This window comes from Dasypus novemcinctus, chromosome 14 (genome assembly GCF_030445035.2).
Source record: "Dasypus novemcinctus isolate mDasNov1 chromosome 14, mDasNov1.1.hap2, whole genome shotgun sequence".
Lineage (NCBI taxonomy): Eukaryota > Metazoa > Chordata > Mammalia > Cingulata > Dasypodidae > Dasypus > Dasypus novemcinctus.
In genome coordinates, this window is record NC_080686.1 from 82,006,138 (window position 1) to 82,019,566 (window position 13,429).

The 13,429-nt window shown below is 40.7% G+C and overlaps 1 protein-coding gene across 19 annotated transcripts in view; it reads right to left on the bottom strand.

Annotated features, from left to right (window-relative positions):
- Window positions 1–13,429, bottom strand: part of SAMD12 (sterile alpha motif domain containing 12) — a 430,023-nt gene that overhangs the window by 92,969 nt on the left and 323,625 nt on the right. For 6 of the 19 annotated variants that reach the window (XM_058275948.2, XM_071208010.1, XM_023585280.3 and 3 more), the window contains one exon: window positions 8,016–8,779. The exons of 10 other annotated variants lie outside the window; for them this stretch is intronic. In XM_058275948.2, coding sequence (XP_058131931.1) covers window positions 8,733–8,779 — 47 coding nt within the window. In that variant the 3' untranslated portion in view covers window positions 8,016–8,732. Of the gene's footprint in view, window positions 1–8,015; window positions 8,780–13,429 lie in introns of those variants that run through there. 3 more of the 19 variants (XM_058275952.2, XM_023585286.3, XM_023585281.3) reach the window with 1 other exon arrangement.

Consider the following 13,429-nt stretch of genomic DNA (forward strand, 5'->3'; position numbering starts at 1 on the left):
CCATTTTGCAGCCAAGCAACCTGGAAAAGTGTCACTCAAAGTACACTGAGCTTATCTTCAGTTAGCCATTGACCAATCTTTGTGCTACAAGGGCAGGGACAAACGTGAGTTTGAGATAGAATCAAGGACAAAATTATCATCACGGATACTGCCAAGGTGATTTTGTATTACCGCCCTCAGTAGAAATACAGTGAAGGTGGTCTAGATGCTGCTGATAGTATTTTATCACCTGGAGGGGCTATGATTCTGAACTATCAAACTTTAGAGCAATAAAAAAATTGTAGGTCAGATTCCAAAAGCAAGTTTTAAGCAGTAGCAAAAGGGAAAGAAAAGGCTCAAGCATTCTTCAGAAATGAGGAAATGGCTTGAGTCTAGCTTCTAGGGAACACACAATTGGTGACAGAAAGTTATTTTCCAATGAGGCAATTGAGACTTATTTCAATTATATTGCTATTATAAATATGTACTGTGCCTTGAGCACTTTGGTGGGGGAAGTCCTCTAGAAATAAGAGTTCCTAAAAATTGCAGGCGATGTTAGTCACCTATGCAGGGAAAAGTATCTCTAAGCTTTCAGACTAAGTGGCAGAAGTACTACACCTTTTGGGTCCCCAAACAGACATTGCAAGGCTGCCTGCCTTGGTTCTAAGTTAACGATCACATTCTACCATACTCTTAGCATTACCATAGGTTTACATGGACAGTTTACACTGTTAAATTCCACAACAACAACCTATATTATCTAAATTCAAGTTCAGAAAGAGCTAGTAGCACTCCCAGACAAATGTCATCATCTCCCCATGACAAATACAGAAACTGAGGCACAGATTTTCCTAAGGGCAAGGAATTATGTTATTTTAGGGGGTCCTTTATTTTACGATGTTATTTTAAGGGTCCGTAGAGAACTCATTTCAGTTGACCTAAGATTCCATGAGAGGACTTGGATTCCAGTGCTCCTTTAAACTGTACAGTCAGATGTGTCTAGTGGAGAGGAGGCCCCCTTCCCTTTGGTCAGGTGATCCTGTGTGCAGGGCCTGCTTCTACCTTGCTCACCGTGGTATTGCCATTTCCTAGCACGAGTATACTCCATGACAGGTAATCCACCACTATTTGGTGAATGTATGGATGGATGTCTTTTCATAGGTACTGGGCATTTTTAAGAATAATATCTGCTGACATTTAGCATAAAGTGACTGTCTCTGGACCAGGTTTACCGAAATGGATATGTCATCTACATGCCAGTATTCCCTGTAAACGATGCCCTATGTCTAGAAGTTGCTTGGAAACCTGCCTTGGGGTGGCTGTGGGGAAGGGTTCTGAATAATGCTTTCCAGGAAAGTACTTGGACAAGCCTGCTGAGTGCTGAGTAGGCTCAGACATCACAGCCTTAAATGTAGACTGCCGACTAAGAATCCAGGCATGGTTAAAAACCTTCTACCAATTTTAAAACTGGTATCTCCTCTACCTACCCCTAAAATCTGCTCAGTATCCATTTCTCTACATTAAGGCTATGGTTACCACCAGGGGTCTTTTCAAACCGTATCTCCTGCCCCATCAACTACTACAAAAAGCCCCTTCAAGTGTTTTGGGCAGAAATGAGGTCAAAAGGCATTAATGATGTATGTTCTAAGGCTAAGTTTTTGGGGAAGATAGTAAGCAATTGGAGCTGAGTGGCATTGGGTGGTAACAGCTTAATTTGATGCTGGTACGTTTATCAGGTTCTTTTACTTCTATTTTCTTATCTAACCATAATGATCCTGTGGAGTAAATTGAAAATGACTATTTCCTTTTTTTTTTTTTATATTGGAAATTTAAGGTTTGGAGAGGCTAAGTCACAGGTTCATGGTCAAGGTCAAACACCTGGGAGGACATGAACCTTGGTCTTCTCATTTCAAGCCCATTGTTTTCCCCATGATTCTAAGGATATGGAGCCCAAGGTAGATAAAGGTTCTTTCTTTCTCTTACTTTCTGTATAGCCAAGTGCAAGTTGTCTGCTGAGTTTGGAAACAACAGGAGAATATAATTTCTATTTCTTCTATGGTCCAAAGAACTTATGATCCAAAGAAAGGGAAACCTATGTGTAAAACCTTTCAATCTCTTGTAATTTCTCTCTCTTGCTTTTCAAAAACAATATTTTTCCCTACTCTTAAAGAAATTATTGAAGTTGAAATTCCAATTAACCTTGGCAGTTAATACTGTAACTATAAGACAGTTTTATTCTTTATGAAATTAGAATGAAACTCTTATGTTACTGGAGCTTGCTGAAACTGGACAGGGATCAGGATTTAAATCCTTAAGTTGACACCACCCAGTTGTTCAAGCTGGATATAAAGGGAAGAGGTACAGATTTTTAAAGCAAATAAGACTATTTTTATCATACAGACTATTTTCATTAACTGTGGCTCCCTATAATATTTTCATTTTACTTTTATATCACACACACACACACACACACACACACACACATTTTCTTCCCTTTTTTGTTTAAGCATACTGTTTAAACCCAAATTAGATCTCAGGTACAGTGAGCTGGACAACTGTTCTCATGGATTAAATATACAATACACATTCACACGTAATAAAAATTCCAAAGAGCCTAGACTAGACATCTCACAAACAAAATCTAGTTCTGAGTGTGGTTGCATGTGGAATTTCACACTATTTCGAGATTTGGCCAGGACTCAAAGAAAAAAATACAAAGTTCTCTTCCTCTGACATTTTATTTTTAAAGGGAATGTCTCTTGGCAAAACAATTTCTTTCCAGTCTCATTTAGATCTTATTTCTGATGCGCTGATGGCACCTTTTGGGTTGCCAATCAAGAAATACAGTTTGAGGCCCTACAAGAGGTCAGGATTACATGAGGCATCTAAAACATAAAGCACGGGATTCCTATTATCCACATTCTTATGGGCTAGATTTGGGAGGGTAGATGTATAGCCAAAACGTTCCATTCTTCCCTGCTATGCCCATGAGAGATGCTGTTAATCCATTACAGCATTCTTTCCCGTGGACTCTGCAAGTGACCTCATAATCTCCCTCTGATCAACCACAACTGATCAGAGTTGACACAAGCGGTGAAGTTCATTGGCCATATCTGGACTAATTTGTGAGACAAGAGTAAAGACAAGAGCAAGAACAAACACTGTAGTCCAGGAAAGGAGGTACGTCCTGGGCTTCAGGAATGAGCCTTCCGTAAAGAGGATACATTTTCTTCTGGGTCTTGAAGTATGGCTAGAACTTAGAGACACAGAGGGAAACTGCATGAGCAAAGACTCCAAAGAGCAAATGTATGGGCAGAGGAGATTGAGGAGGAATAAACGGAGGGTTCACTTTGAGGTTGGATAGTAGGGACTTGTTCTCATTAACTGCAAGCTTCTTTCAGAAATCTCCCTCTTATTGTATGTTCCCATTCACAGATTCTAAATGTGGAGACACAATGTTTTCTGGTCTATAGATGCTTGCTGGCACTCTGAATGTGCCACATTCTGGAAGGTGTGTGAGCTCATTTTCAGTGAACAAAGATGACTCTGAGTCATAGCTTTCATGCCAATAAAATGGGTAAAATAAAGGTGACTCTAAAAAATGGCCAAATCAATCATTTTTCCACAAAGTTCATTAAAAGAAGCCTTTCCAAATATACTTCTCTGGTTTGTTTATGAAAATCCTGAACAATCACTTTTTGTCCTCAGTATTAAAATGAAGAAAGGTCCAGGTTTCTTGCACTTCCTTAAGATAAATGAAACAATTAGCCAATCTCTTTATCTTTTGTACAGATTGGGTATATACCTAGCTTGAGGCAGATCTGGCTAGGGTGACCTCATAATTTCCCTTCAAATAATACGATTCTATAAATTTTCACACTGAATTGAACAGGAATCAGTATATCCTGTTTTGAATATCTGCAGATTGCCAGTGAGTGATTCTGATTGCCTGATGTGTCCCTTGTCCCTTTCCAGTCTTCATCCATTGAGAGTTTGTTTGTAATAGACCCTGTTACTCTTCCTACCAAGAAAAAAATGGAACATCAAGACTGACTGGAAATGATGGTATAAAATTTATTAAATTCCCTTATAATTGCCAAAGGTGGCATGTGTACACAGTATCATTGTTCTCAAGAAAATGAGCTACTGGAGAGTCTTGGAAGAGTAGAAGATAAAAATTCACCTGTTGTTGAAAACTACAAGATTCCATCTTTATGAGGCAGACAAATGACTTGGCCGAAGTTCTCTCTAATTCCTGGGTGGGTAGAGAAGTCTGTGTTCCGTGGTGCCATATCCAGTTATACTGGAGCAGGCTCATCTTGATTCTCTACTCAGTTTCTCTGCTTTTAGCCATGTTTGTTCAGGAAGGGTTACAAGAAAGAGCCTGGAATACTAGTTTCATGAGAGAGCTTCTGGACTGGCTCTCCTAACTTTGAGGGTTTTTTGTAAATCCATTTGTCCACATTGTCCAGTGGGCACAAATGAGGCTTTACTCAACTGTCCGACTGTACCTGTGTTAGAGTGGTCGTATCAACGTGGTGAGGTTATAGAGATTTTTTTATAAAAAGAACTGGGTGAACAGAAAAAAAACCCTAAACAATACAGATAGCATCTTGAAGGTTTTTTTTTTAATAAGATCATCTGAATGTCACCATTAAAAAATAAGAAGCCATCACTACAATTCAGATCACTGTGGCATTACCAGACTTCTCTAAAACACATTTTCCTTGTCCCACCCCCATATCTCCAAAAGATCCACTAACATGGAATGGTATTTTTAAAAACCTGCCCTGGACACAGGCTTTGGAGGGAACAAGGCTCTGTTTAGGCACCAGTTCTGCTGCCCCTTTTTGACTGTGTGATACTAGACAATCTGCTTAAGCTCTCTGGACCTTAGTTTTCTTGTCTGTAAACTGCCACCTCACAGGGTTATTACAAAGATGAACTGGACAATGTACGTACCTAGTTCAGTGTCTGGCCCAGGGTGGGTCTACAGTGATTGACAGCTGTTGCTGTTATTGAGCCTGGCCCTGGGGGAACCTTTGTTTGGTACATGGAGAAAGATATGGTACATGGTTATATAACTATGAGGCCCGAATCTGGTGGGTTGAGGATAAGCACATGTTAGAAAGGTACACTGGGTCCTTCTTTCTAACATGCAATTGGGATGACAATTTCCTTCTCTTAGTTTGGGCCTGTTCATCCCTGAGCATGGTTTGTTCCTGGTTCTCACAATCTCTCTGCTTTCTTAAACCCATCTAACCTTCTTTTTGTTTACACCATCTTTAAGAAACATAAGAAAGACTAACAGTTCCTCTCTTTTAATCTATTCAATTGAAAGCATGTTCTTCCATTATCCCGGAGGCAGTGAGTCATAAGTTGGCAGGGTTCTCCATGCTCCTTTTATATGGGAAGCCAGGGTATGGAACCAGAAAGCTGTGGGAATAAAGGGCATTAATCTAAGGAGGAAGGAAGAAAGTTAGCTCAACTAACTTGCTCAACTCCCATGCACCAGAAGAATCGGGTAGATTCTGTTGAGTCTACAGGGGTTTAAGGGAAGTCTGGAGAAGTCAGGTTAAGGTGCTACAGTCAATGTGCCCATCAAATATGAGAATCACAGTCTGGTTTCTCTGGTGAGAAGTCTATCTGAAACCACAATTCTGTCCCCACGATGTTGAATATAGCTAGGAAGGTCATCTGGTATCACATATGTGACAGACCTGCACTCAAACCCTAGCTCTAACACTATCTTTATGAGCCTATGGGATTTTTCTCAGCTGTTTAAAAAAAAAAAAAAAAAAAAGAGTTGCTTTAAGGATTACGATAACATATGAAAAGCACATTTTGCTTGGAATAAAAGACATGATCAGGAACCTTGTACCCAGAACTAAGAAACTAAGGAAGAATGTTCTTTAAATAGCAAAAATAAAAATGAGAAGTCAGAGCAAAGAGCTAAGGACAGTGAAAGGAAATAGATTATTGATGAAAACTGTTGGGATGGTGCTGTGAGCTAAAGAGAAATCCTGAACTTGATATTCATCACCTTTTCCTGCTGATATAAACTCTGGATGTTCTTCTACCCTGTAAAACTCACCATATCATTTTGTAATGAAGAGTAAAGAAAGAGAGGAGTGGAAGAAAAGGGACATTTATGAGGTATATTTCTGGGGGCTTTTGCTGTTTTTGTTTGATAATTTGATTTTCTGTTTTGTGCTTTTTGTTTGTTTTTCCTGTTGTCTTAGGGAGATATTGGTGAACTGTGGACGTTCGTGAAATTCTAAGTAGGTGGGCTCTCAAGACCTTGTGGTTCATGAGGAGGCCCCTAATAAACACGCGACCTGTACAGTCACACTTTCTACTTATGCTTAACCTGACCTTGGTCTGTAAGGCTAGGAAAATAATATGGAAAACCTCTGCTTTATTATTATCATTAATCCCACGTTCTTGATCTGTACAAACCTGCCACTAGAAACATTGATGTGAGCTGCTATAGGCTGCCTGGCTTGAAGAACAGGCCTGGGAAATTTTCCCATCACTAAAATAATGACAGTGGAAATCCTGATAATCGATGATACCGATAATAGTCACTGATTATGTCACCATCTCTGTGCTGTATATTTTATAGAGCTTATCTTTAATCTTCGAAACAGTGCTGCAAGTATTATTGAAATTTGAAAATTGAAGCTCAAAAATATTAAGTAAAATGCTGAAAGTCATAAAGTTAGTGTCTCGTAGAGCAAAAGTTTCTGCTGTCAGGCTCATGGGACAATATAGCTTTTTTTTTTTTTTTAAGATTTATTTATTTTATTTCTCTCTCCTTCCCCCTCCGCCCTGGTTGTCTGTTCTGTGTCTATCTGCTGTGTCTTCTTCTTTGTCCGCTTCTGTTGTTGTCAGCGGCACGGGAATCTGTGTTTCTTTTTTGCATCATCTTGTGTGTCAGCTCTCCGTGTGTGTGGCACCATTCCTGGGCAGGCTGCACTTTCTTTCGTGCTGGGCGGCTCTCCTTACGGGGCGTGCTCCTTGAGCATGGGGCTCCCCTACGCGGGGGACACCCCTGTGTGGCATGGCACTCTTTGCACGCATCAGCACTGTGCATGGACCAGCTCCACATGGGTCAAGGAGGCCCGGGGTTTGAACCGCGGACCTCCCATGTGGTAGATGGACGCCCTAACCACTGGGCCAAGTCTTCTTCCCTAGCTTTTTTTTTTCTCTATTCTTAAAGAAGTTTTAAGTTATATAGAAAATATAGAGGACAATATAGTTTCTATATGCCATCACTGGACATTTGTCCGTGAAGCGCTTTAGAAAATCAGAAATTTTCAAAGTCTTGATAATTCTGATTTTTGATTGCCTTAGACCCTCTTTCTCATAATTTTTTTCCCTTCTGGAATTGAAACTTAGGACCACTGGGTAACAGAGCTCTAAGGTGATGATTGCAAATTTCTTGAAGGTAATCATAAACTATAATTAGTTTACAATAATTAGCAAGAAACAAATTTTTTTAAAGCATTCATTCACTTAAAATGATTTTTAATTTTATAATGACTAGCAGTAATTATAGCATAACAGAGCTATTTAATTAGAAAACTAACTTCAAAGATGAGAATCCTTTTATAGTTTATGTGCTTCAGGGTCCTAATTACTTTGAAAACTACCAAAACTTCTTACACGATTACTAAGAGCATTCTAAAGCAGCTTCATGGGAAGCTGAACCAATCTTTTCTTTTTTTAAAGCTCTATTAACATGAAGAATAATAAATAATAAAAACTATAGGTACTGTATACACTCTGTGATAATCACTTTGCTGCTCTGTTGCCAGTTCAGGTCTCCCATGCTAGAAAAATGAAAAATAAAACCAAACATGTCTTCCTGGTCATTTTCAAAATGAGACGAATAAAACCAGACCAACATGGAACACTAAACATGGTATGGTTTTGTGTGCAGGACATTAGCAGATCCTGGAAGCTTCAATTTGGTCTCATTACATTTCCAATATGTGCATGCATCAGTTCATCTTCTTTTTTCCCATACTTACGATTTATGCACTTTATTAATCACCTCATGCCAGTCATCTCAGCAATTTCATTTAGCAAAGTAAACACCAGTCAAGCTTTGTCAGACTTCTGGGGATGTCACATGCAAACTGTGGATTCCTGGTAACTTGAATTACTCTTGCCAAGATGAGATTTTTCAGGGCGCTCCATCTTTGGACCATCTAATATATCACATCTGCCTCTGCTCTTTTCCTAATTGAGAGGTTGAAGGAGAGACACCCAGAGACCGTGCTAACATCCCCCTGAATCGGCCTTGGGACAGAGGTTCCTTGGTGGCAGCAGCTGAAAATGTTAAACGTTCTGTTTTCACATGCAATTTGAATGATAGGAGGGGTCTAAGTGGCATTCAGCAAGCCCACATTTTCCAAAGGGCTTCCATAAACAGCAGCAACCTTCGAAGTATTCACGGCATGCTCAGGTGTTCTAAAAATATGTTGTTGCCAAGTGGGATGGTCCAGTCATTTGTGCTGGCTTCTTAGCTTACAGGAGTGCTAACAAGACTCGGGGGCTGCTGGCACCCTTCTTAAGATGCTGTCACCGATTCTAGTTCTTGGGAGTTTTTATATGTTCTCATGTCTCTGGTGCCAACTCTACTCTCCCAAAAGTTCTCAAAGGATGCAGTTCTAAACGTAGTGTGAACTCAAATCATTTTGAAATACTATTTACCAAGTCCCCAAATGGCACATCTGAGTTCCTTGTCAGTTTGCTTTGAGATCGAGAGTACAGTACTGGATTCCAAATGTAGCTATAATCAGAAAGAAGCAGATTTACAAAATTATTCATTGAACAGAGGTGCCTTTGAGATTTTCCAGGACTTACCCATTTATAAGATCAATAAGAGAACCCTTGCTCACATAAAACAACTCAAATAAGGAAGAGTCAATGACTTGTGAGCTCTCCCAAAGGACCAGCTAATTAAAATTATGGATCTTATATAATAGCATCGTGTATGAGCCCAATCATAAAAAAATGACCAATTTGATATTAAGAAAATTTAATGAGAAATCCAGAGAAGAGAGTGGATCACTTTAGTGCTATTTCTCAAGTCTTCCAAACAGAGTCCTACATCCAAAGCCTTGGATTTAATGACCCTCAAAAGACACTCAAAACTGACACCTGGTCTCTTAAGTTTATCATGTGGCAGTGTGGTTTAGCAAAGAGAGTGCTAGCCTAGAAATTGAGACCTAAATTTTAGTCTTCTTTTTTTTTTTTTTAAAGATTTATTTATTTAATTCCCCCCCCTCCCCTGGTTGTCTGTTCTTGGTGTCTATTTGCTGCGTCTTGTGTCTTTGTCCGCTTCTGTTGTCGTCAGCGGCACGGGAAGTGTGGGCGGCGCCATTTCTGGGCAGGCTGCTCTTTCTTTTCACGCTGGGCGGCTTTTCCTCGGGCGCACTCCTTGCGCGTGGGGCTCCCCCACGCGGGGGACACCCTTACGTGGCACGGCACTCCTTGCGCGCATCAGCGCTGCGCATGGCCAGATCCACACGGGTCAAGGAGGCCCGGGGTTTGAACCGCGGACCTCCCATATGGTAGACGGACGCCCTAACCGCTGGGCCAAAGTCCGTTTCCCCTAAATTTTAGTCTTTTTTTTTTTTTTTTTTTAAGATTTATTTATTTATTTAATCCCCCCCCTCCCCTGGTTGTCTGTTCTTGGTGTCTATTTGTTGCGTCTTGTTTCTTTGTCCGCTTCTGTTGTCGTCAGTGGCACAGGAAGTGTGGGCGGCGCCATTTCTGGGCAGGCTGCTCTTTCTTTTCACGCTGGGCGGCTTTCCTCACGGGCGCACTCCTTGCGCGTGGGGGCTCCCCCACGCGGGGGACACCCTTGCGTGGCACGGCACTCCTTGCGCGCATCAGCACTGCGCATGGCCAGCTCCACACAGGTCGAGGAGGCCCGGGGTTTGAACCGCGGACCTCCCATATGGTAGACGGACGCCCTAACCACTGGGCCAAAGTCCGTTTTCCAAATTTTAGTCTTGACCTTGTACTAACTTGCACAGTCTTGGGCTGAGCCACTAAACACCCCCTACAATAAAGGGGCTGGAATAGACAGTGGTCCCTAAAGGGTCACATTCAAAGGTAGAATGGGTCTCCTTGCACCATTTGTGCTTCTCAGGAAAAAAATAACATCATACATTTATCCAGAATAAGATTACAAAGATTAATTAAAACATCACATTTGCTTTTTATTTAAATTATAATAACTAAACAAGGTAACACTAGTTATTTCATGCTAATCCAATACTCTAGTTGGAGAATAATGTGTTTACCTATTGTGAAATCAAGTTAATTACTACTTAATAAATGCAAATTATAAAGAGAATCTTTTAAAGAGTGAAACTCAGGGAAAATAAGTTTTAAGTGGGAACTTGAGGGTGGCCAGTTAGAATGGTTTCACAAAATTCCTTTCCTGCTCAGGATTTCTATTACTACAAATCTGAAAATATGGTAAAAAATCCTTTAGTTCTTTTCCAATGGCATTTGAGTTTTAGCGTAGAACTGTTCCTATTTACTGGGCTTATGGCTTCATGGACTCCCTTTGCATTCAACTCTGTATATACCTGCAAAGAGAGCATTTTAACCAAACCTCACAATTCTCTTGGCTTACTCCCTCATCGCTTCACTGGACTAATTATTTTAATAAGAAGCTGAAATGTTGGCTCACATTTATATTTCAATTTAATTGTGTACAGTTCTTAGTACAATGAAAATCTTGAAAGTCTTTCCTATTTGTGGCAGTATATCCTTAGCTGGGACATGAACACTAACAAAGTAACTTTACTTTATCTATATACATACTACTTATATTTCTTTTTTCTTATCTTTTTTGTTTTTGTTTTTCAGATTAACAAAGCACAGAAAAGAACCCAAAGTCTATGATTTTGGTTAGCTAGATGAAGAGAAAAAAGAAAGAGTCCCTATCCAGGCCTGCAGATCTAAAGATGAAAATGAAAACAAAGAAGATGAAAACGAAAACTTTGGCTTGGTAGCATAGCTCAAGGCACTGGGTACGCCCATTCCATTTGTTTCCGTCCTTTAGCAAATAATTTGCTCAAAGGTTGGGGGTGGGGTGGGGGAAAAGGAAGTGGAAAAAAGAATGACATGGAAAATCACTTACTAATCTCAGTCCCCAGGGAATGGAAAGCAGAATTCCCCTTATGATCAAATTATTCTTTGGTATCTTTAATGAAACCAAATCAGGCGAGTTTCCAGCATCTGCCTGATGTTTCAGAGGCCTGATTTCTGTGGGTCCTCAGCTCTAAAAGGAAATATTTAGTAACTTCCTGAAGTTTCCCTATTATCATCTATTATTAACACTTAGTTCCCAGAAAAATCCTTGTCATTTTTTTAATAAAGGAGGAAAAAGCAAGCTGAACATAAAAGATCTGTATAAACTGTCATGTGCTTTCCTTGCTTGAAACTGCATGGGGCGACTTCAGAAGGTGGTGTCAGGTCAAGATAGAGCAACTGACTTTCTGACAATTTCTTAGGCACATGGTAAAGACCCTGGACAGGCCCCTTCCTCACTATGCAAAAGGAAACATATCAGTGCTCCTGCATGTGCTCTACAAAAGAACATTGCTCCATGGTGACACTGGAGAGGCTGAAGTCTAGGGCTTACTATTAACTTGGAGCATGCTAAAATAAGGGGATTTTGGTAGGTCCAATAAAACACATTCTGGAACCCTTGGATTAAAAGTAGTTCTCACAGAATCACGGGAAAAAAGGGCAAAAAACCAAAACCAAAAACACCACCCAAACAATCATAGTTACCTCTATTCGGCACTATCACTCAACTAGGCTAGACTTTAATCCCCATCCCATAAAATAAATAACCCAGCAAATTGAGCATTATTTCATTTTACTTAGGGAGCATTTGAGGCTCAGAGTTATCGAGCAGCTTCTCTAAGAACACACAGGTGCCATCTGGCCGAGCCAGAGTGAATGTTTTTCAGTTACCTTACAGATTATTCAGATCCATTCCCCTCATTTTAAAGATGAGAGGCTGAAATTTAGATCTGTAAGATATATGGACAAGGTAAAATAGCAAGTTTGAACTGTTAAGGAGGAGGAATTTATATAAAGTCAACTTCGATGTTTCATAGTAACTGAAGAGAATGCTATTTTTTTTTTTTTTTTAAAGATTTATTTATTTATTTAATTTCCCCCCCTCCCCTGGTTGTCTGTTCTTGGTGTTTATTTGCTGTGTCTTGTTTCTTTGTCCGCTTCTGTTGTCGTCAGCGGCTCGGGAAGTGTGGGCGGCGCCATTCCTGGGCAGGCTGCTCTCTCTTTTCACGCTGGGCGGCTTTCCTCACGGGCGCACTCCTTGCGCGTGGGGCTTCCCCACGCGGGGGACACCCTTGCGTGGCACGGCACTCCTTGCGCGCATCAGCGCTGCGCATGGCCAGCTCCACACGGGTCAAGGAGGCCCGGGATTTGAACCGCGGACCTCCCATGTGGTAGACGGACGCCCTAACCACTGGGCCAAAGTCCGTTTCCCGAAGAGAATGCTATTTGACTTTAGCTTCCTGTGGGTCAGGAAAATGTCTGTTTTGCTCACCTCAGTGGTAGCATGTACTAAGTATTTAATCCATATTTGCACATGGAAAAGACAATGCATAAAATTTAGAAAATGTCAGGTCAATTTATATTTGGTTTGAAATACATGGGTTCCCTCAGTAGAGTAGTTCTCTTTAGGAAATTACTTCTTTAGGATTACCATAGTCATAGGATTTGCCCTGAGAAACCCACCTTGGTGAAAAGTGGAGTCAGACGTGTGTCACTGGAAGCCAGCTAAAGATGTGAAATGTGCTGTGTATGGTGCTCAAAGTCCATTCCTCCAAGCAATCCCATTTCCCTTCACAATCATCCTATCAGTGAACCCAGGTTCTCAAAAATGGATGAGCAGTGGCAGGGAAAGGTGAAAAAGCATGGGATGCCAACGGGAGCAACGAGGAGCCCCTCACCTGGTCTACAGACACAAGCCAGCTCTATCTCGCCATTTTCATACTCAACTTCATAGACATTGAAGACATAGCTCAACTGATAATATGCCCACACCAAAGTAAAATTCAACACAACCTATTCAGTTTAACAGAACTGCCCCCAAATTTGGTGTATCCTTGTTTCTTTTTCAATCGCCTGTCTGGGTAGGTGGGGAAAACGCTGGCTCAGCAATGAGCCACATTAGACTCTTCCTTCCAGACTGACAGCTTAAAATGCCATTTTCTTGTTTTCGTTGACCATGAATCTTTTCATTCCTACCCAAAAATCTCTGCAGTCCAGCTATAGGTTCTGACTCTGCCCCCAAACTGAGCAGGCTGAAAAGACTGATACCATTTTAAGAAATGTTATCAGTGTAGGTGCATGCAATCTTCAGCAAATGAAACATAAAAGT